This window comes from Procambarus clarkii, chromosome 49 (genome assembly GCF_040958095.1).
Source record: "Procambarus clarkii isolate CNS0578487 chromosome 49, FALCON_Pclarkii_2.0, whole genome shotgun sequence".
Lineage (NCBI taxonomy): Eukaryota > Metazoa > Arthropoda > Malacostraca > Decapoda > Cambaridae > Procambarus > Procambarus clarkii.
The window spans coordinates 21,018,413-21,041,678 of record NC_091198.1 but is presented as its reverse complement, the minus strand read 5'-3'; the positions used below and the strand labels follow the sequence as shown (position 1 = coordinate 21,041,678).

The 23,266-nt window shown below is 46.3% G+C and overlaps 1 protein-coding gene across 3 annotated transcripts in view; it reads left to right on the top strand.

Moving 5' to 3' along the window:
• The window catches only part of LOC123763141 (leucine zipper putative tumor suppressor 3), a 281,718-nt gene that overhangs the window by 165,491 nt on the left and 92,961 nt on the right, over positions 1–23,266 (top strand). For all 3 annotated transcript variants that reach the window (XM_069303131.1, XM_045750095.2, XM_045750093.2), the window contains exons 2-4: positions 929–1,137; positions 3,339–3,738; positions 8,054–8,243. In XM_069303131.1, coding sequence (XP_069159232.1) covers positions 951–1,137; positions 3,339–3,738; positions 8,054–8,243 — 777 coding nt within the window. In that variant the 5' untranslated portion in view covers positions 929–950. The remainder of the gene's footprint in view (positions 1–928; positions 1,138–3,338; positions 3,739–8,053; positions 8,244–23,266) is intronic.

Here is a 23,266-nt window from a genome sequence, read left to right as displayed (position 1 = left end):
TGACATCTGTCTCCTGCTGTAGTAACACCTGTCTCCTGCTGTAGTGACATCTGTCTCCTGCTGTAGTGACACCTGTCTCCTGCTGTAGTGACATTGTCTCCTGCTGTAGTAACACCTGTCTCCTGCTGTAGTGACATCTGTCTCCTGCGGTAGTGACACCTGTCTCCTGCTGTAGTGACACCTGTCTCCTCCTGTAGTAACACCTGTCTCCTGCTGTAGTGACACCTGTCTCCTGCTGTAGTGACACCTGTCTCCTGCTGTAGTGACACCTGTCTCCTGCTGTAGTGACATCTGTCTCCTGCTGTAGTGACATCTGTCTCCTGCTGTAGTGACACCTGTCTCCTGCTGTAGTAACACCTGTCTCCTCCTGTAGTGACACCTGTCTCCTGCTGTAGTGACACCTGTCTCCTGCTGTAGTGACATCTGTCTCCTCCTGTAGTGACATCTGTCTCCTGCTGTAGTGACACCTGTCTCCTGCTGTAGTGACATCTGTCTCCTGCTGTAGTGACATCTGTCTCCTCCTGTAGTGACATCTGTCTCCTGCTGTAGTGACACCTGTCTCCTGCTGTAGTAACACCTATTTCCTGCTGTAGTGACATCTGTCTCCTGCTGTAGTAACACCTGTCTCCTGCTGTAGTGACACCTGTCTCCTGCTGTAGTGACACCTGTCTCCTGCTGTAGTGACACCTGTCTCCTGCTGTAGTAACACCTGTCTCCTGCTGTAGTAACACCTGTCTCCTGCTGTAGTGACACCTGTCTCCTGCTGTAGTGACATCTGTCTCCTGCTGTAGTGACATCTGTCTCCTGCTGTAGTGACACCTGTCTCCTGCTGTAGTAACACCTGTCTCCTGCTGTAGTAACACCTGTCTCCTGCTGTAATAACACCTGTCTCCTGCTGTAGTAACACCTGTCTCCTTCCCCCCTACAGGCAGGCCCGTCAACGCTAGATCATGGCGTCCAGATCAGACAGTGGGAACGAGACCCGCGGGTCCTCAGAGTCAGATAACTCCTCCACGCCCACGCCCACCAGGGAGCTGCAGCAGCAGCACGCCCGCGAGAGGCTCCACGCCCGCGAGGTCCAGCTACACCAGCACCAGCAGCGTCCTAAACCCCTACACATCCCGTCCAGCACCCGCGGTAAGGCTCCACTCAGCTCACTATGTTATGCATTGCTAATACTATTCAATCTTGAAATTATATTAACATTTAAGGTGTTTTGATGGTGTTAAGTGTTAAACATGGACACTTAACACTTGTGAGAGGGAGGTCAGGGGTCCTCGAAGGCCACTACATGAATTTGAGAGATTTGGGAGTGGATATGAGTCCCACAGTTACACCGGAGGCATACACACACACAGGCGGGGTAACATCAGCGGCATATGGGACGCTGCCAGACATTAGAACGTTGGATCCACAACCCAGGACAACATGGATTTAGAGCGGGAAGATCCTGTCTGTCACAGTTACTCAACCACTATGACAAAATCACAGAACCTCTGGAAGAAAAGCAAACTGCAGATGTGGTATACACAGGCTTTGCAAAGGTGTTTGACAAATGTGACCATGGGGTGATAGCACACAAAATGAGGTCAATGGGAATAACTGGTAAAGTAGGACGCTGGATACTCAATTTCCTGTCGAACAGAACACAAAGAGTAACAGTCAATCAAATAAAATCGAGTCCGAGCGCAGTTAAAAGCTCTGTACCTCAAGGTACAGTCCTTGCACCGCTGCTGTTCCTTGTTCTCATATCAGATATAGACAAAAATACACGTCACAGCTTCGTGTCATCCTTCGCAGCTGACACAAAAATCAGCATGAAAATTACCTCTGCTGAAGACATTAAAAGTTATAAGCAGATATTAACAAAGTTTTCGATTGGGCAGAAGAAAATAACATGATGTTTAACAGTGATAAATTCCAGGTACTCAGGTACGGCAAAAATGAGGATCTGAAACATAATACAGGGTACAAAACACAATCGAATCTGCCCATAGTAGGAAAACAGCATGTCAAGGATTTGGGAATAATGATGTCCGACGACCTAACGTTTAGGGAGCATAACCAAGCAAATATCGCGTCAGCCAGAAAAATGATCGGATGGGTTACGAGAACTTTCAAATCCAGGGATCCCATCACAATGGTTGTACTCTTCAAGTCACTTGTTTTGTCCCGTCTTGAGTACTGCTCAGTACTCACTTCCCCCTTCAGAGCAGGAGAGATTGCTGAAATAGAGGGAATACAGAGAACATATACGGCACGCATAGACACGATAAGCACCTAAATTATTGGGATCGTCTCAAAGCCCTCCAAATGTACTCACTAGAAAGGAGACGAGAGAGATATCAAATATTATACACATGGAAAATACTGGAGGGACAGGTCCCAAATCTACACAGTAAAATAACAACGTACTGGAGTGAACGATATGGAAGAAAATACAGAATAGAACCAGTGAAGAGCAGAGGTGCCATAGGCACAATCAGAGAACACTGTATAAACATCAGAGGTCCGCGGTTGTTCAACACCCTCCCAGCGAGCATAAGAAATATTGCCGGAACAACCGTGGACATCTTGAAGAGTAAACTAAATAGTTTTCTAAGAGAAGTTCCGGATCAGCCGGGCTGTGGTGGGTATGTGGGCCTGCGGGCCGCTCCAAGCAACAGCCTGGTGGACCAAACTCTCACAAGTCAAGCCTGGCCTCGGGCCGGGCTTGGGGAGTAGAAGAACTCCCATAACCCCATCAACCAGGTATCAACCAGCTCCCCTATGACTCTGTAATATCCCCATTGATCAAACTATTATGTATTAGCGATAAGACCTACCATGTATAACAATTTACTGTAAATATATAGCTCTTGAAATAGCACTTTCTCTGTAACTAGCTGACATTGTAACTATAAGATGTGAAGAATAGATGGAATGGTTTATGTAATAATCTAAGATGAGGTCTGATAAAGACCTTTTGTGACCTCTGTAAAGCTTTTTGCGCTACCGCTCACAGGATGGGTATGGGGTGCACAATAAACTAGCCCCCTCCCGCGGCAACAATCAAATCAACAATCCACATGTCAGAAGATGGAGAAACGATTGATTTTGATTGTTGCCGGCGGAGGCGGCTAGTTTATTGTGCACCCCATACCCATCCTGTGAGCGGTAGCGCAAAAAGCATTACAGAGGGTACAAAAGGTCTTGTATCAGACCTCATCTTAGATTATTACATAAACCATATCATCTATGGGCATACTCGATTATGTTGCAAAGTGTTGAGGGAGGAGGGAGGAGGGGGGGGAGGTAATGTTGCAAAGTGTTATGACTGACTATTCTCTCTCCTATAGTGTTGGTGATCCCTGTGCCGCCCCTCGCCCGCCCACACACCTCCGCCCACCGCTGCACGCCCACCACCAGAACCACCTCGCTGACCACGCCCACAGTCAGAACCACGCCCACACCCAACTCCAGAACCAGTCTCATACTAGCCTCAACTACTAGAACCACCCCAATAGCCACTCCTACAATTAGAACTACGCCCACACCTCAGAGATCTACGCCTACGGTAACGCCCTCGCAGAGAACCACGCCCACGCTCTCGCAGAGGACCACGCCCACCTCCTCCCAGAGGACGACGCCCATAGCGCGCCCCGCCCTGCCCTCCAGACTGACTCCGTCGTCTGTGAGGCTCACTACTCCTACCTCACACTGCCACCGCCCACAGCCTCTACGACCCCTACCTAGGAGGTGAGAGAAGTCCCTCACCTGTCTTGGTTACTGTTTGTGTCTCCTGAATTGAGCTGTTGGCTCTTGGGGCCCCGCCTTTCTAACTAATCTATTTTTCCTCTTATGTCTTCTACATATATTTCTCTCAAACACACATAAACATACACACACACACACACACACACACACACACACACACACACACACACACACACACACACACACACACACACACACACACACACACACACAGGAGGAAAACAAGAGTGAAATAACAGGTAATGAAACTTAGAACGGGTGAGGATAGGTACACAGAGAATGACAAAGAGGTGAGTGAAGAACTCAACAAGAGGTTCCAGGAGGTCTTCACTATAGAACAAGGTGAGGTCACTGTGCTAGGAGAGGGGGAAGTAAACCAGGCGGCCTTGGAAGGGTTCGAAATTACAAGAGATGAGGTCAAGAGACACCTGTTGGATCTGGATTTTAGAAAGACTGTTGGTCCAGACAGGATCTCGCCATGGGTATTGAAAGAGTGTGCAGAGTCACTTTGCTTGCCACTCTCCATAGTGTATAGTAGGTCACTGGAGACGGGAGACCTACCAGAAATATGGAAGACGGCTAATGTGGTCCCAATATGCAAAAAGGGTGACAGACAAGAGGCACTGAACTACAGGCCAGTGTCCTTGACTTGTATACCATGCAAGGTGATGGAGAAGATCGTGAAAAAAAACCTGGTAACACATCTGGAGAGAAGGGACTTCGTGACAACCCATCAACATGGGTTCAGGGAGGGTAAATCTTGCCCTACAAGCTTAATAGAATTCTACGATCAGGTGACAAAGATTAAGCAAGAAAGAGAAGGATGGGCGGAATGCATTTTTTTGGAATGTCGGAATGCCTTTGACACAGTACCCCATAAAAGGCTGATGCATAAGCTGGAGAAACAGGCAGGAGTAACTGGTAGGGCGCTTGATATCACGCCAGACCTATCCCCCTGCAGCCCATATCAAGAGGATAACATCAGCGGCATATGCCAGGCTGGCCAACATAAGAACGGCACTCAGAAACTTGTGTAAGGAATCATTCAGAACTTTGTATACAACATATATCAGACCAATCCTGGAGTATGCAGCCCCAGCATGGAGTCCACATCTAATGAAGGATAAGACTAAACTGGAAAAGGTTCAATGGTTTGCCACCAGACTAGTACCCGAGCTGAGAGGTATGAGCTACGTGGAGAGACTACTGGAATTAAACCTCATGTCGTTGGAAGACAGAACAGTTAGGGGGGACATGATCACCACATTCAAGATTCTCAAAGGAATTGATAGGGTAGATAAAGACAGGCTATTTAACACAAGGGGCACACGCATAAGGGGACACAGGTGGAAACTGAGAGCCCAAATGAGCCACAGAGATATTAGAAAGAACTTTTTTAGTATCAGAGTAGTTAACAAATGGAATGCATTAGGCAGTGATGTGGTGGAGGTTGACTCCATACACAGTTTCAGGTGTAGATATGATAGAGCCCAATAGGCTCAGGAACCTGTACACCCGTTGATTGACGGTTGAGAGGCGGGACCAAAGAGCCAGAGCTCAACCCCCGCAAACACAACTAGGTCAGTACAAACACGCACTCACACACACACAAACAGCCTACCTGTAACGATTCGAGAAAGAGACCTGGGAGTGGATGTGACACCTAATCTAACTCCTGAGGCACATATAAATAGGATAACGACAGCAGCGTACTCTACACTGGCGAAAATTAGAACTTCATTCAGAAACCTAAATGAGGAAGCTTTTAGGGCGCTTTACACTGCCTACGTGAGACCCGTCTTAGAGTATGCCGCGCCATCATGGAGCCCCCACCTGAAGAAACACATAAAGAAACTGGAGAAGGTTCAGAGGTTTGCGACGAGGCTTGTCCCAGAGCTACGAGGGATGGGATATGAAGAGCGGCTGAAGGAACTGAACCTTACGACACTAGAGAAAAGAAGGGAGAGAGGAGATATGATAGGGACATATAAAATACTCAGGGGAATTGACAAAGTGGAAATAGATGAAATGTTCACACGTAATAATAACAGAACGAGGGGACATGGGTGGAAACTGGAAACTCAGATGAGTCACATAGATGTTAGGAAGTTTTCTTTTAGCGTGAGAGTAGTAGAAAAATGGAATGCACTTGGGGAACAGGTTGTGGAAGCAAATACTATTCATACTTTTAAAACTAGGTATGATAGGGAAATGGGACAGGAGTCATTGCTGTAAACAACCGATAGCTAGAAAGGCGGGATCCAAGAGTCAATGCTCGATCCTGCAAGCACATATAGGTGAGTACATATAGGTGAGTACACACACACACACACATCCTTAGGAAGAAGCCCGCAGCAGGTGTCTAACTCCCTGGTACCTTTTTACTGTTAGGTGAACAGGCTCATCAGGGTGAAAGAAACTGCCCCATTTGTTTCTCCCTCGGCCGGGAATAGAACCCGTTCCCTTAGGACTACGACTCCCGAGCGCTGTCCACTCAGCCGCGAGGCCCCTGTATGTGTGTGTGTGTGTGTGTGTGTGTATGTGTGTGTGTGTGTGTGTGTGTGTGTGTGTGTGTGTGTGTGTGTGTGTGTGTGTGTGTGTGTGTGTGTGAGTGAGTGAGTGAGTGAGACAGACACTCAGATATATATGCGGACAGCACACTGGACTTGTGATCCTCTGATCCCGGGTTCGATCCCAGGCGCCAGCGAGAAACAATGGGCAGAGTTTCTTTCACCCTATGCCCCTGTTACCTAGCAGTAAAATAAGTACCTGATTGTTAGTCAGCTGTCACGGGCTGCTTCCTGGGGGTGGAGGCGGCCTGGTCGAGGACCGGGCCGCGGGGACACTAAAAGCCCCGAAATCATCTCAAGATAACCTCAAGATAAAGACACGGACAAACAAACAGACCAACAAACCGAAAGATAAATTCTCAATCAGGTAAATTCGTGTCGTAAGCCTTTGTAACTCTGAAGTATCATTTCATCAACCCGTTCTCGCAAATTTAATAAGTCAATATTGACTTATTAAATATGTGCATAGGTGACATACTTAACATAATAGATACCCTTAAAAAAATTCATAGAAAACACCGACCTTACCTAACCTTGTTAGTATCTTAAGATAAGCATCTTATTGTTTCGTAATTACAATTATTACCTAACCTATAATAGGTATAGGTTAAGTAATAATTGTAATTACGAAGCAATAAGATGCTTATCTTAACCTACTAACAAGGTTAGGTAAGGTCGGTGTTTTCTATGAATCTTTTTAAGGGTATCTATTATGTTAAGTATATCACCTATGCACGTAGTTAATAAGTCAATATTGACTTTACGAATTTGCGAGAACGGGTTGCATTTCATAAAGCCAAATATCGTTTGACTCTTAAATTTACCACAAAAAAGAGGAGTAGCAGCTCCAGAGTAGTCAAGTTGTTGTTGTTGTTAAAGATTCGCTACCTGGAACTAATAGATCCAAGTAGCACGGGCTATGGTGAGCCCGTAGTGGAGAACAGTGGTCAAGGGCTTAGGACCAGTTAGCTGCCAGGGTCATTAAGGCCACAATTAGTCTTATAGCTAACCTATAAGTCTAGCATAATACCTCCTGGTGTTGAATAATTAAACTCCAAGTGTTTATAACCCCCAGTGGTAGTTATAATTCACAGTGGTAGTTATAACCCCCAGTGGTAGTTATAACCCCCAGTGGTTGTTATAACCCCCAGTGGTAGTTATAATTCACAGTGGTAGTTATAACCCCCAGTGGTAGTTATAACCCCCAGTGGTTGTTATAACCCCCAGTGGTAGTTATAATTCACAGTGGTAGTTATAACCCCCAGTGGTAGTTATAACCCCCAGTGGTTGTTATAACCCCCAGTGGTAGTTATAATTCACAGTGGTAGTTATAACCCCCAGTGGTAGTTATAACCCCCAGTGGTAGTTAGAGGTTGTGTACTAGTTCCATCTTAGTAATTCATTTGCTGTTAGTCATTCTAGTATATGAATTATCCTGTTACTCATGTTCATATATGTATCCTGTTAACTCATGCTGATATATGTATCCTGTTGACTCATGATCATATATGTATCCTGTTAACTCATGCTGATATATGTATCCTGTTAACTCATGCTCATATATGTATCCTGTTAACTCATAACTCATAACAGGATACATATATTTATCCTGTTAACTCATAACTCATAACAGGATACATATATGTATGCTGTTACTCATGCTGATATATGTATGCTGTTAACTCATGCTGATATCGTGTTACTGACGGTGGTGCTTGTGGGGTCAGGCCAGCGTGTGTGGGGATGGGGTCAGCGGGGTCGGTCCACGCCGGGGCGCCCCTGGGGCCGCTCACATCCTGCAGGGGGCGACAGCGGAACAGCGTGGCTGTCGTGGACTCCCGCGACCACATCTACGAGGAACTGGAGATGTGTAGAGGACCCCCCCAGCTCGCTCCTGTCTCTGGCGTCCTCCCCCAGGTGAGTGGATGGGGTCCTGCCCCCTGGTGAGTGGATGGGGTCCTGCCCCCTGGTGAGTGGATGGGGTCCTGCCCTCCTGGTGAGTGTCTGGGGTCCTGCCCCCTGGTGAGTGTCTGGGGTCCTGCCCCCTGGTGAGTGGATGGGGGTCCTGCCCCCTGGTGAGTGTCTGGGGGTCCTGCCCCCAGGCGAGTGTCTGGGGGTCCTTCCCCCTGGTGAGTGTCTGGGGGTCCTTCCCCCTGGTGAGTGTCTGGGGTCCTGCCCCCTGGTGAGTGTCTGGGGGTCCTTCCCCCTGGTGAGTGTCTGGGGTCCTGCCCCCTGGTGAGTGTCTGGGGTCCTGCCCCCTGGTGAGTGTCTGGGGTCCTGCCCCCTGGTGAGTGTCTGGGGTCCTGCCCCCTGGTGAGTGGATGGGGTCCTGCCCCCTGGTGAGTGGATGGGGGTCCTGCCCCCCCCCCCCAGGTGAATGTCTGGGGTCCTGGCTCCCCCCCAGGTGAGTGGAGTGAACATGTGTTCATGAAGAACTACCTTCGTCACACACAAGAACACACTATGACAGAGAACAGAAGGGGAACAAGAGGGAGAGAACAACTAGATCATGAACTGTAGAGGGAGCAAAGGTCCCCAAGTCTCGGCGAAGTTAAGAGTCGTCAACAACACTCAGGTATAAGTAGAAAGATAAAATCACACATATATACGTTAGGAAATTGATATTAATAGTAGATATTAATTCATTGTGTCGGGACAGGAAGCCAGAGTGTATTCATACACGTTTGGCTTTTATGGAGGTCTGACTAACTCCTGAGTACCTACTCATTGCTAGGTGGACAGAGCCATTAGGTGAAATCAGTAGTAAAAAAATCAGGTTAATGCGATTTTCTTGAGCACTGGAAGAAACGTTTGGGCCGTAGAACTCCTGGAGTCAAGAGTGCACGCGGCCAGTGAGTGAAACCCTCACTTGGCTTCAGTGAAAGCCTCAGGATCCTTAGAGGGTTCGGTGGAATCCTAAGCTTCAATGCTTTCTGGCATGTCATGGTTAAGTGGTCTAAGGTGTGTGCTTGGGAGCACTCAGTGTGCATGTGAGATTTCTCCTCGAGGTTCCTACAGATTTAATATATATATATATATATATATATATATATATATATATATATATATATATGTGTGTGTGTGTGTGTGTGTGTGTGTGTGTGTGTGTGTGTGTGTGTGTGTGTGTGTGTGTGTGTGTGTGTGTGTGTGTGTGTGTGTGTAAATCACGAAAAATAAACAAGTGATTAAAAATGTGAGTGTCAGACCACGGAGGAAAATTGAAACAGGAATTTCCTTAAGTACTTTCGTATATTAATACATCTTCAGAAGGAGTCAATATATATATATATATATATATATATATATATATATATATATATATATATATATATATATATATATATATATATATATATATATATATATAAGCCTATACTTGCATAAACCACAAGTGAAGATTAAATAATCTTTGGACAACTCCCACCAGTGGGACTCGAACCCAGAAAGCACAACTACCTTCCAGTAGCACTACACCATCAGACCTTACAAAAGAAGTAGATAGTTCGAGATATATATCTCAAACATCTCCACTTCCCGAAGGCACCAGATGAGTGAGGGGTCAGTCTGCATTTTCCATCAAGCCACTGTCAATGTGAGGCTTATAAGCTGGACACGAGTTCTCTCACATTGACAGTGGCTTGATGGAAAATGCAGACTGACCCCTCACTCATCTGGTGCCTTCGGGAAGTGGAGATGTTTGAGATATATATCTCGAACTATCTACTTCTTTTGTAAGGTCTGATGGTGTAGTGGGTTAAAGCATACTAGTTATGCCTGCTACTGGAAGGTAGTTGTGCTTTCTGGGTTCGAGTCCCACTGGTGGGTGTTGTCCAAAGATTATATATATATATATATATATATATATATATATATATATATATATATATATATATATATATATATATATATATATATATATATAATATATATATAATATTCTGCTCTGATTAAAGCCTGAACCGAAAACGCGTTCAGCAATTTTTAATTTTTCATTGTGGCTGTTCCTTATATATCACATTTAGTTCAATAATCGACCATTTGAACTGGGACCGATAAAACAGGAGTCCATAACTGCACCACCCAGACCAGGATAGGCCACAGACCACTATGTCTAACTACCACACACTTGGATAGTTAAGCTTCTCGAACCATTACCACAATATCAGCTCCGTGTCAACCCCCTTCAACCACGTCGTATAAATTGCAATCCACAATTTCGTGTCGCTTCTCTCTACGTTAAAACATTTTTTTAAATCGAGTTTAATGGAAGCGTTTTGGCGCGTGATGGTGTAGGAGGCGGCCGTGTCGGGGTGTGGGGCCGGCGGCTGACTGTCTTGGGGGGTCCCTTGCACACGCTTACATGAGCACGTCTCCTCCTCTCTTGAGCACGTCTTCTCCTCTCTTGAGCACGTCTCCTCCTCCTCTCTTGAGCACGTCTACTCCAATCTTGAGCACGCCTTCTCCTCTCTTGAGCACGTCCCCTCCTCTCTAGAGCACGTCTTCTCTCTTGAGCACGTCTCCTCCTCCTCTCTTGAGCACGTCTCCTCCTCCTCTCTTGAGCACGTCTCCTCTCTTGAGCACGTCTCCTCCTCTCTTGACCATGTCTCCTCCTCCTCTCTTGAGCACGTCTCCTCCTCTCTTGAGCACGTCCCCTCCTCTCTTGAGCACGTCTCCTCTCTAGAGCACCTCTCCTCTCTTGAGCACATGTTCAGTTTGGAATTCATAGAATAATATACACATCAAATTTCATATAAACCCATTAGGCATGACAGAAGAGAAATTGATATATGTAGTCCCATAAACCGGAATTTTTAAAAAATATAGTTTTAGTTATCACAGAATATTACAATTAGTTATGGATATCAACACTGGAAAAATGTTAATGTGTGGAATGAGTTTGATGATGGCTTGTTGATCAGGTAATCTAAAAAACAGAGAAATGTGTTCAGTTCAATTTTAAAGTTACAAAGAGATCATTAACATAATATTTATAAAAGAAAGGTGAGAAAATAAAGTTATTAAGGTAAGTTTTCTCATAACTTACGACCATCCTGGAGGCTCCAGACCCAGCAGGGAGCCAAGGCTAGCATCTTTACACAACATCTCAAAGAAAAAAATTGCCATTATTAAATGACTTACAAGTTTTCATGTTAAAAGCATTTAACATTTATATATTTTACTAGTATTTAAAGGTGTGTGTGTGTGTGTGTGTGTGTGTGTGTGTGTGTGTGTGTGTGTGTGTGTGTGTGTGTGTACTCACACCTATTTGTGCTTGCGGGGGTTGAGTTTTAGCTATTTGGTCCCGCCAACTCAACTGTGTGTGTGTGTGTGTGTGTGTGTGTGTGTGTGTGTGTGTGTGTGTGTGCGCGTGTGTGTGTGTGTGTGTGTGTGTGTGTGTGTGTGTGTGTGTGTGTGTGTGTGTGTGTGTGAGAGAGCAGGTGAGGGAAGGTGCCTACACAACCCTTGTCATTAGAGGAGGTGAGGTGTGTGTGTGTGTGTGGTCAGTGGTGACTCTCTCTTACTCTGATGTCTTAACCTGTTGTGCAGCCTCGAGTTATCTCTCTCCTGCCATCACTGAACAAGCATTTCAATTTTAATTGGATATTACTGAAGGAGTGAGTTCACTGCCTTTGTTCTTAGGACTTATAATATTAGTCCTGTATACAAGGGAGGGGGGGGGGGAATGATCTGTTCTCAAGACACGTGGTGTTAGTCCTTCAGTATGGTAGATGATGAGTTCTCAGGACCCGCACGCGCGCGCACACACACACACACACACACATCGACCGGGTAAACAAGGATAAACTATTCAACACGGGTGGGACACGAACAAGGGGACACAGGTGGAAACTGAGTACCCACATGAGCCACAGGGACATTAGAAGGAACTTTTTCAGTGTCAGAGTAGTTAACAGGTGGAATGCATTAGGCAGTGATGTGGTGGAGGCTGACTCCATACACAGTTTCAAGTGTAGATATGATAGAACCCAGTAGGCTCAGGAACCTGTACACCTGTTGATTGACGGTTGAGAGGCGGGACCAAAGAGCCAAAGCCCAACCCCTGCAATGTTGTTGTTGTATTAGATTCGGTTACTGGGAACAAAAAGTTCCAAGTAGCACGGGCTATGGTGAACCCGTAGTTGACCTACCTGGCACAGGAGATGTGCATCAACCCTCGCAAGCGCAACTAGGTGAATACAATTAGGTGAGAACAACTGAGTACAACTAGGTGAGTACACACACAGCCAGGGGGAGAGGGAGAGGCCAGGAGTGAATACCTCAGTGTGAGAAGAGAAGCAGAGAGAGAGACAGTATGAAATTGATTAAGCAAATAAAGGCAAGACCGAGCCAAAACTGCTCCACAGTCTCATCAGGAGGAAATCAACATTGAATGAACAGATGATGAAACTAAGAACGGGTGAGGAGAGGTACACAGAGAATGACAGGGAGGTGTGTGTGAAGAACTCAACAAGAAGTTGCTGGAGGTCTTCACAATAGAACAAGGAAAGGTCCATGAACTAAGAGAGGTGGCAACAAACCAGGAAACTTTAGAAGGGTTCGAAATTACCAAAGATGAAGTTAGGAGATATCTGTTGGATCTATACGTGATCTCTCCATGGATACTAAAAGAGTGTGCAGAAGCACTTTGCTTGCCACTCTATGGTGTATAACAGGTCACTGGAGACGGGAGACCTACCAGAAACATGGAAGACAGCTAATATAGTCCCAATATACAAGAAGGGTGACAAGCAAGAGGCACTGAACTACAGGCCGGTTTCCCTAACTTGTATATCATACAAGGTGATGGAGAAGATCGTGAGGAAAACCTTGTAGCACATCTGTATAGAAGGGACTTCGTGACAACCCACCAACATGGGCTCATGGATGGTAAATCTTGCCTCAGAATAATAGAATTCTACGATCAGGTGACAAAGATTAAGCAAGAAAGAGAAGGGTGGGTGGACTGCATTTTCTTGGACTATCAGAAAGGCTTAACACAGTACCCCAAAAGAGGCTGATGCATAAGTTAAGAATGAAGGTACCTACAGAAAGCCTATTGACGCATACGAAAAGTTGGAGAAACAGACATTAGTAACTGGTAGGGTGCTCCAGTACCTTAGCAAGTACTAATAGGAAGCAGTAATAGGAAGCAGAGAGTTACTGTGAAGAATGAGGTCTCAGGATGGCGTGATGTCACTAGCAGAGACCCACAGGGCTCTGTACTCGGACCTATCCTGTTTTTTATATACGTGAATGATCTTCCAGAAGGTATAGACTCCTGTCAATGTTTGCTAATGATGACAAAATTATGAGAGGGTAAGACAGAAGAGGACAGCTGAAGGCTACAAGATGACCTAGACAAACTGAAGGAATTGTCCGACAAATGGCTGTTAGAATTTAACTCAAGCAAATGTAAAGTAATGAAGGTAGGTGTAGGGAGCAGTAGACTAGATGCAAGGTACCATTTGGGAGATGAAATCCTTCACGAATCATGGTGAAAAACCTGGGGGATGATATCACGCCAGACCTGTCCCCTGAAGCCCGCATCAAGAGGATAACATCAGCGGCATATGCCAGATTGACCGACATAAGAACTGCCCTTAGAAACTTGTGTAAGGAATCATTCAGAACCTTGTATACCACATATGTCAGACCAGTCCTGGAGTATGCAACGCCAGTGTGGAGTCCGTATCTAGTTAAGCACAAAACAGAATTGGAGAAGGTTTAAAGGTATGCCACCAGACTAGTACTTGAACTGAAGGGTATGAGCTAGAAGGAGAGACTACAGGAACTAAACCTCACGTCGCTGGAAGAAAAAAAGAGGTAGGGGAGACATGATCACCACATACAATATTCTAAGAGGAATTGATAGGGTAGATAAAGACAATTTATTTAACACAAGGGGCACACTCACAAGGGGACACAGGTGGAAATTAAGTATCCAAATGAGCCATAGAGACATTAGAAAGAACTTTTGTTTAGTGTCAGATTAGTTAACAAATGAAATGCATTAGGCAGTGATGTGGTGGAGGCTGACTCCATACACAGTTTCAAATGTAGATATGAAAGAGCCCAATAGGCTCGGGAATCTGTACACCAGTTGATTGACAGTTGAGAGGCGGGACCAAAGAGCCGAAGCTCAACCCCCACAAGCACAAGTAGACGAGTACACACAGGCTGCCCCTGACCACCAAGAGAGGCGAGGAGTCCTCTTGAATGAACCCAGATGAAGAAGTAGTGACAATTACCAAACCTGATCTTCAGGACGGAGCAGCATCACCAGCATCAGCAGCTCCGGGAGAGAAGCATCAGCTGGTTATCTCACTGGTTCTGGTATTTATATTTAGTCATTCATAACCGACGGTGCCATCAGCGTCTGACCAGCCGCCGGCCTGAGGGTTGTCCTGTAGTCTGTAGGCACCACCACACTCCCTCCTCCAGCATGTAAATAAGGCCTCGTTACGTGCCTAAAATTGATTTTCGTTTAAACTTTGTCGTCATATATATATATATATATATATATATATATATATATATATATATATATATATATATATATATATATATATATATATATATATGTGTGTGTGTGTGTGTGACAATGTCAGACTACGAAGGAAAATGAAACAGGAATTTCCTTAAGTACTTTCGTATATTAAATACATCTTCAGAAGGAATCCTTCTGAATTCCTTCTGAAGATGTATTTAATATACGAAAGTACTTAAGGAAATTCCTGTTTCATTTTCCTCCGTGGTCTGACATTGTCACATTCTTAATCACGTGTTTATTTTCGTGATATACACATATGTGTGTGTGTGTGTGTGTGTGTGTGTGTGTGTGTGTGTGTGTGTGTGTGTGTGTGTACACTAGGGGAGTACCCGACGGTGCCCGGGGCTATCTGTCTATTTATCTATCCGTGTATCCATCCATGCATTCTTGTATCTATCTATCAATCTATATCCATCTATCTCCATCTCTCTATCTATTTATCTTCTGTCTTTATATCGCTGCCCCTCTCTCTTCTGACTCTTTGTGTGTGTGTGTACTCACTTAGTTGTACTCAACTAGTTGTGTTTGCGGGGGTTGAGCTCTGCCTCTTTGGTCCCGCCTCTCAACTGTCAATCAACTGGTGTACAGGTTCCTGAGCCTACTGGGCTCTATCATATCTACACTTGAATCTGTGTACGGAGTCAGCCTCCACCACCTTTCTCAGCAGTTCACGGGCGACTCGTTCACAGTATCATCACAGTGTTCAACCACCACTTCGACTCTCCAGCAACACGCTAACGGGTTCTAAAGGCTTCACCTTTACCAAGCCTTAACTTAGAGGACAGACGGATGCTAATTCCATCTAGTAACATAACTGGGCCATCCCGGGGCTGCGTCGGCCCAATCACTTCCACCCCGCCACCACCGACTAGTCCCTACTTGTTCCCACGGAAACAAGTCTGGGGTTCAGGACTGTCCGTACTGCTCACTCTGGGAGGACTGTCTCCTTGTCGTCCGAACTACCCCCTCCCCCCATATCACTTCTGAGGACAATAATTGTATAGTAAGAAGGAAGCAACACAGGTCTAAGACCACAGCCTTCCACCGGGGGAAAGAAAATGGGGTTAGGTGCGCTCAACATATGGCGTTGACATCGTCACAGTTTGTCTTTACCCTGTCAATTCATCTGATAATTTTATAGGAGGTAATCATGTCTCCCACCTAACTCTTCAGTCTTGTAGTGTCTTGAGGTTTAATTCCAGCAGTTTCCTAGTAGCTCATACCCCTCAGCTCGGGGACTAGTCTGGTGACATACCTCTGAACTTTTTCTAACTTAGTTTTGTCGAATATATATGGACTCCATGTAACGATTAGGAAAAAATGGAAACAGTAATGAAGAACAAGAGAGGGAATATTTTATATGGATTCCTTTAAGTATTTTATACGTCTGTATCATTTCCCTCCCTCTCCCTACTCCTCCTTTCTAATGTCAGGTTTGGTTCCTTCAGTCTGTCTTCGTACCTCATCCCTCGCAGCTCTGGGACGAGTCTCGTTGCAAACTTCTGCATCTTTTCGAGCTTCCTTATGTGTTTTTTAAGATGGGGGCTCCAAGACGGGGCGGCATACTCTAAGACTGGCCTCACATAGGCGGTATACAGTGATCTAAAAGCCTCCTTATTCAAGTTTCTGAAGGATGTTCTGACTTTTGCCAGAGTAGAGTATGCGGCTGACGTTATTCTGTTTATATGAGCCTCTGGAGTTAGGTTTGGTATGCAGGCGATGAGTCACAATAACGTGGCTAAAGTATGTGGACTCAATGTCAATCAAGTCGATTGGGGACTCAAGTCTACAATCGACTTGAGAATGGTCCAGGACGGACCGAAAGGTCGTCGTCCCTTCACCTTCTAGTGTGTGGTCTGGTCAACTTAGGTTTGGTGTTATGTCCACTCTCAGGTCTTTTTATCTAGACGTTATAGGGAGGTAGTTTCCCTTCATCGTATCTTGGCCTTTCAGTCTCCTGGCTCCTGTCCCCATTTCCATCACCTTACACTTGCTGGTGTTGAACTCTATAGCAGCCATTTCTCGGACCATCTCTGCAACCTGTTCAAGTCATCCTGGAGAATCTTACAATCCTCATCTGTCTCAATCCTCCTCAATAGTTTTGCATCATCTGCAAACTTTGACATAAAAGACTCAATTCCTGCAGTCAAGTCATTTACATAAATGATGAATAGTATGGGAGCCAGGAGTGATCCTTGAGGCACTCCGCTTGTTACCCATGGTAGTGCCTCTCCGTCTACTCCCGCCTGCCTCTCAAGTTTGTATAGTAACCTCCTGTGTGGTACTGTATCAAAGACTTTTTGGCAGTCCAGAAATATGCAATCTGCTCAGCCTTCTCTGTCTTGCCTTATTTTCGTTACCTTATCATAAAACTCTAGGAGGTTCGTTATCATATCACACATGTTCAACTGTGTGTGTGTGTGTGTGTACTCACCTAGTTCTCACCTAGTTGTGTTTGCGGGGGTTGAGCTCTGGCTCTTTGGTCCCGCCTCTCAACCGTCAATCAACAGGTGTACAGATTCCTGAGCCTATCGGGCTCTATCATATCTACACTTGAAACTGTGTATGGAGTCAGCCTCCACCACATCACCCCCTAATGCATTCCATTTGTCAACCACTCTGACACTAAAAAAGTTCTTTCTAATATCTCTGTGGCTCATTTGGGCACTCAGTTTCCACCTGTGTCCCCTTGTGCGTGTTCCCCTGGTGTTAAATAGACTGTCTTTATCTACCCTATCAATCCCCTTCAGAATCTTGAATGTGGTGATCATGTCCCCCCTAACTCTTCTGTCTTCCAGCGAAGTGAGGTTTAATTCCCGTAGTCTCTCCTCGTAGCTCATACCCCTCAGCTCGGGTACTAGTCTGGTGGCAAACCTTTGAACCTTTTCCAGTTTAGTCTTATCCTTGATAAGACTAAACTTAAGAATGTGTGTGTGTGTGTGTGTGTGTGTGTGTGTGTGTGTGTGTGTGTGTGTGTGTGTGTGTGTGTGTGTGTGTGTGTGTGTGTGTGTGTGTGTGTGTGTGTACTCACCTAATTGTGCTTGCGGGGGTTGAGCTTTGGCTCTTTGGTCCCGCCTCTCAACTGTCAATCAACTGGTGACAGTTGTGTGTGTGCGTGTGTGTGTCCGCGTGCGTGTGTGTGTGCGTATATGTGTGCGTGTGTGTGGGTGCGCGCGTGCGCGTGCGTGCATGTGTGATACATAGTGGTCAGGGACGGATTGAGTACACGTCAAACTGCATACTTTAATAAATTTATTTGAAATCTCAAGCCATTTACGGAGGCGAACTGGCAGCCAGGAGGAGGCAGGAGAAGCGGTCAAGTTGACACCACAAATGGTGTTGTATACGACGTGTGTGTGTCCCCCCCCCCCTGCCCCCCTCTGCCTCTTGCCTCACTCCTGCCCTTGGGGGGTATCCTCCATACATTAACCTGCGTGTCCTCCCCGGTCAACTACCCCACAAGTTTAATGGTCAACCAGCCACACTTGACCTCAGGCAACACTGAGATGTAAGAGTCTACTTTGGGTGCCATAGCACCCAGTGGGTAGGAATGAGAGGCACCCCAGGGCTAGGAATGAGAGGCACCCCAGGGCCAGGAATGAGAGGCACACCAGAGCCATGAATGAGAGGCACCCCAGGGCCAGGAATGAGAGGCACCCCAGGGCCAGGAATGAGAGGCACACCAGGGCCAGGAATGAGAGGCACCCCAGGGCTAGGAATGAGAGGCACCCCAGTTGCCAGGAATGAGAGGCACCCCAGGGGCAGGAATGAGAGGCAATCAGGGCTAGGAATGAGAGGCACCCAGGGCTAGGAATGAGAGGCACCCCAGGACTAGGAATGAGAGGCACACCAGGGCCAGGAATGAGAGGTACCCTAGGGGCAGGAATGAGAGGCATTCAGGGCTAGGAATGAGAGGCACCCAGGGCCAGGAATGAGAGGCACCCCAGGGCCAGGAATGAGAGGCACCCCAGGGCCAGGAATGAGAGGCACACCAGGGCCAGGAATGAGAGGCACCCCAGGGCCAGGAATGAGAGGCACCCCAGGGGCTAGGAATGAGAGGCACCCCAGGGCCAGGAATGAGAGGCACCCCAGGGCCAGGAATGAGAGGCACCCCAGGGCCAGGAATGAGAGGCACACCAGGGCCAGGAATGAGAGGCACCCCAGGGCCAGGAATGAGAGGCACCCCAGGGCCAGGAATGAGAGGCACCCCAGGGCCAGGAATGAGAGGCACCCCAGGGCCAGGAATGAGAGGCACACCAGGGCCATGAATGAGAGGCACCCCAGGGCCAGGAATGAGAGGCACACCAGGGCCAGGAATGAGAGGCACCCCAGGGCTAGGAATGAGAGGCACCCCAGTTGCCAGGAATGAGAGGCACCCCAGGGGCAGGAATGAGAGGCAATCAGGGCTAGGAATGAGAGGCACCCAGGGCCAGGAATGAGAGGCACCCCAGGGGCTAGGAATGAGAGGCACCCCAGGGGCTAGGAATGAGTGGCACCCCAGAACTAGGAATGAGAGGCACCCCAGGACTAGGAATGAGAGGCACCCCAGGACTAGGAATGAGAGGCACACCAGGGGCAGGAATGAGAGGCAATCAGGGCTAGGAATGAGAGGCACCCAGGGCCAGGAATGAGAGGCACCCCAGGGGCTAGGAATGAGAGGCACCCCAGGGGCTAGGAATGAGTGGCACCCCAGGACTAGGAATGAGAGGCACCCCAGGACTAGGAATGAGAGGCACCCCAGGACTAGGAATGAGAGGCACACCAGGGGCCAGGAATGAGAGGCATTCAGGGCTAGGAATGAGTACCTCAAAGTGACAAGGGAAGGAGGAAGGAACCCTGTAATTACAGTTCATGTTGTTAGGGACAGGCAGCCTAGGTATATATATATATATATATATATATATATATATATATATATATATATATATATATATATATATATATTAGGCTTATATCGATGTAACCCACTCTTAAATAACAAGTGTTTAACTCCTAGGCACCTATTTAGTGCTAGGTGAACAGAGGCATTAGGTAATAGAAAGCGGTGTCTAACCATTTCTATCCCACCCGGGATTCGAAACAGGGATTCGCGATTGTGAGTCGTGAACAAACCCAACTTTACAGTTTTTAATTGACAGGATATCACCCTGTGTATTAAGAGAAGGAATGGAAGCCTTGTTGTGGCCTCTTTGTGTGGTATATAAGGTCAAGGAAACGGGAATACTGCCCAAGACCTTCGACCTTCCCACCGTTGATCTTGTCTTAACACCTTCCAGATAGGCTGGGTGTCAACTTGCCTGAAGCCTCCGTGTACTAGTGGCTTCACTAGTCTGTGATACTCCTCTCCCTACAGTTGTACGTTAATCTTGTTTACTCCACACACACACACACACACACACACACACACACACACACACACACACACACACACACACACACACACACACACACACACACACACACATTCTTTAGAATACCAATTTGAACTTTGAACATAAGGCCTATAATTATTCTTAACACAATACATTTCAGTATTATGCCACAAGAATAAATTATATCAAATTAAGCAAACAATAACACAACTTCTTATTGTAAATCTTCACAGAATCTTTCTTTAATTCTCCTGAATTCTTAATTAATTTAATAAGCAACACAATTTGTAATCTGAGGATTTGTCTCTATCGATTGTCATCTCTTTTTGTGTTTTGGTCTATCGTCCAGTCTCAGGTTCAGCACCAATGAGTCTGGCCTGTACCTGGATAGGTGACCGCGTGCACAGTGCCTGACTCTTTGTCTAATCCAGGCTCCCTACCTCATAGATTACTTTATTTTGTTGGGGTAAACTGCATATAATTAATTAAGACCGCCCTTAAAAATAGAAAGAAAATTGTAAAGACCCGTTTTCTTTCTCTAAATAATATATGTATAACTTCACTAAAATTAACACAAATTTGTACTTTGCATTTCAGTATGGTAATTATTATATTGAAAATGTCACGTGAACACCACTCACACACCTCATGTGAACACGTGAACACCACTCATACGCCTCATATGAATACGTGAGCACCACTCATACGCCCCATATGAACACGTGAACACCACTCACACGCCTCATATGAACACGTGAACACCACTCATACGCCCCATGTGAACACGTGAACACCCCACTCACACGCCTCATATGAACACGTGAACACCACTCACACGCCTCATGTGAACACGTGAACACCACTCATACGCCCCATGTGAACACGTGAACACCCCACTCACGCCTCGGTCGATAAACAACCATAGAACTTGTTGAACAATCAAGTTTTTTTTCCCCAAGAAGCAAGACTAAGTTAGGCAAGTTCTTAAGTCATATACTCTCAAGCCGGATGTCTTAAGAGATAAATAATCCATTTATTTATATTTTTACAAATTAGTGATCTGTGTGTCTAAGTTGTGGATGTTGGCGGATGATCCAGTGATCATCCAGCTTATTATTCTACTGACTAGGCATCCTTCCAGGTAGTCTACTGAACAGTACAAGCGTCTAAACTGGACGCTTGTCATATACTGGCTCCGGATATGACGGGAATAAAAGTGGAAAGGTATTGTTGTAGTGGCGTAAAGTGAGGGAATTATTCACGATTGTTGCTCCAGGAACAATGAGGAGTAAAGGCAGTAATGTTCTTGGTAACTTCCTCTATTAGCTAAGAAGAAGTGTAGATGTTGTCATTGGTGTGTGATGGCTTGTGTGCGTGCGTGCGGGCTTGTGTGCGTGCGTGCGGGCTTGTGTGCGTGCGTGCGGGCTTGTGTGCGTTTGTTCTGGCTGGCTTGCGTGTGTGTGTGTGAGTGTGTGTGTGTGTGTGTGTGTGTGTGTGCGTGTGTGTATGCGTGTGTGTATGTGTGTGAGTGCGTGTGTGTGTGTGTGAGTGCGTGTGTGTGTGTGTGTGTGAGTGCGTGTGAATGCATGCCGTCTTGCCTGTATGCGAGTGCTCACCTGTGTGTGCTTCTGAGGTTGGAGAGTCAGCTCCCAGACCCCGCCTGTCGCCCTTCACATGACTCATGTACATCCCCCCCCCCAAGTCTTGTGTTGTGTGGGATCTGTCACTGTGTCGCAAGTGTGTGGGGTACCCGCACTACATAGCGGGTACCCACACCACATGGCCTACATAGCGGGTACCCACACCACATGGCCTACATAGCGGGTACCCACACCACATGGCCTACATAGCGGGTACCCACACCACATAGCCAGTGTTGGTGTGCCTGGGGGTAGAAGGCAGCTCCTTCCATATATGACAACTGCTCAAGTGGACTAACAGTTCAGACCGTCTGAAAGAGACAGGTGGAGTTTTTATTTTTTTTTTATTTTCTACCACAGACGTGGCCAGACATTTACAATGCTAACCAGCTTATATACATTTTCTTCTGTCCTCCATGGACAGGGTTAGAGATGTGTTAAACATATAGTTCAAGGGTTTATTGAACAATCAACCACAGAAGGTGAGTCGGTGCTTTTAAAATGCTAAGCTAATTTACATACGTAAATACATAGATACACAGATTTACGTTTGCCCTACATAAAGTGTTTGATGTGTCTTTTACATAGTGTCATTAATGTGCATTTACAATGGTGAAATGTAATTCTGATCAGCTTCCATATATACTTTATGCACATACATATACATACACACACACATATACGTACATATACATATATACATACATATATATACACACACACATGCATTCACATACATTTGTCTCTTTTACTCTGACAGGGTGAGATAGCTGATAGAGAAACTAGTGTGCAATTAAGCACTTAATCAGTTAAGAGTGTGATGTTGAGATTCATATGTGTGTGGTGGTGGTGGTGGTGGGGGGGGGAGGGGAGGGGGTACATTAGGCCTCCCGGGATTTAACGTTAGTAACTAGACCTCCCCCCTCCCCCTTTCCCCCTCCCCCCCCCTTTCCCCCTCCCCCCCCTACCCCACCATGACCCCACCCCCAGCTGTGTGGATAATACTCATCTCTGGTGGTAACTTGATGCCTCGCCTCACCCGCCCTGAGACCTTTTTTTTTTAGGCTCTTTTCTATATAGGTCAATAGTTACACAAGTACAAGGTTACAAAATGTGAACATTAAGAGGAAAGTAAAAGGGAGTTTGTTGCCTTAGAGGCTGGGAACCCCCCCCCCCCCAGGATGCTGTGGGGCGTTCCCCCTCTGGATCACCACATTTAGGCGCTGGAAAAGGAAGCTGGCCGCTCTTGAGTCTATTGTTGCTTCGAGGAGCCTGGAGCCCAGATCCATGAGAAGCCTCCCTGTACACTCCCCATGGACCGAGGGTCTTAGATCCCCCGGGAGGAGGAGATCTGAAAGCATTTCCTCATATTATGTT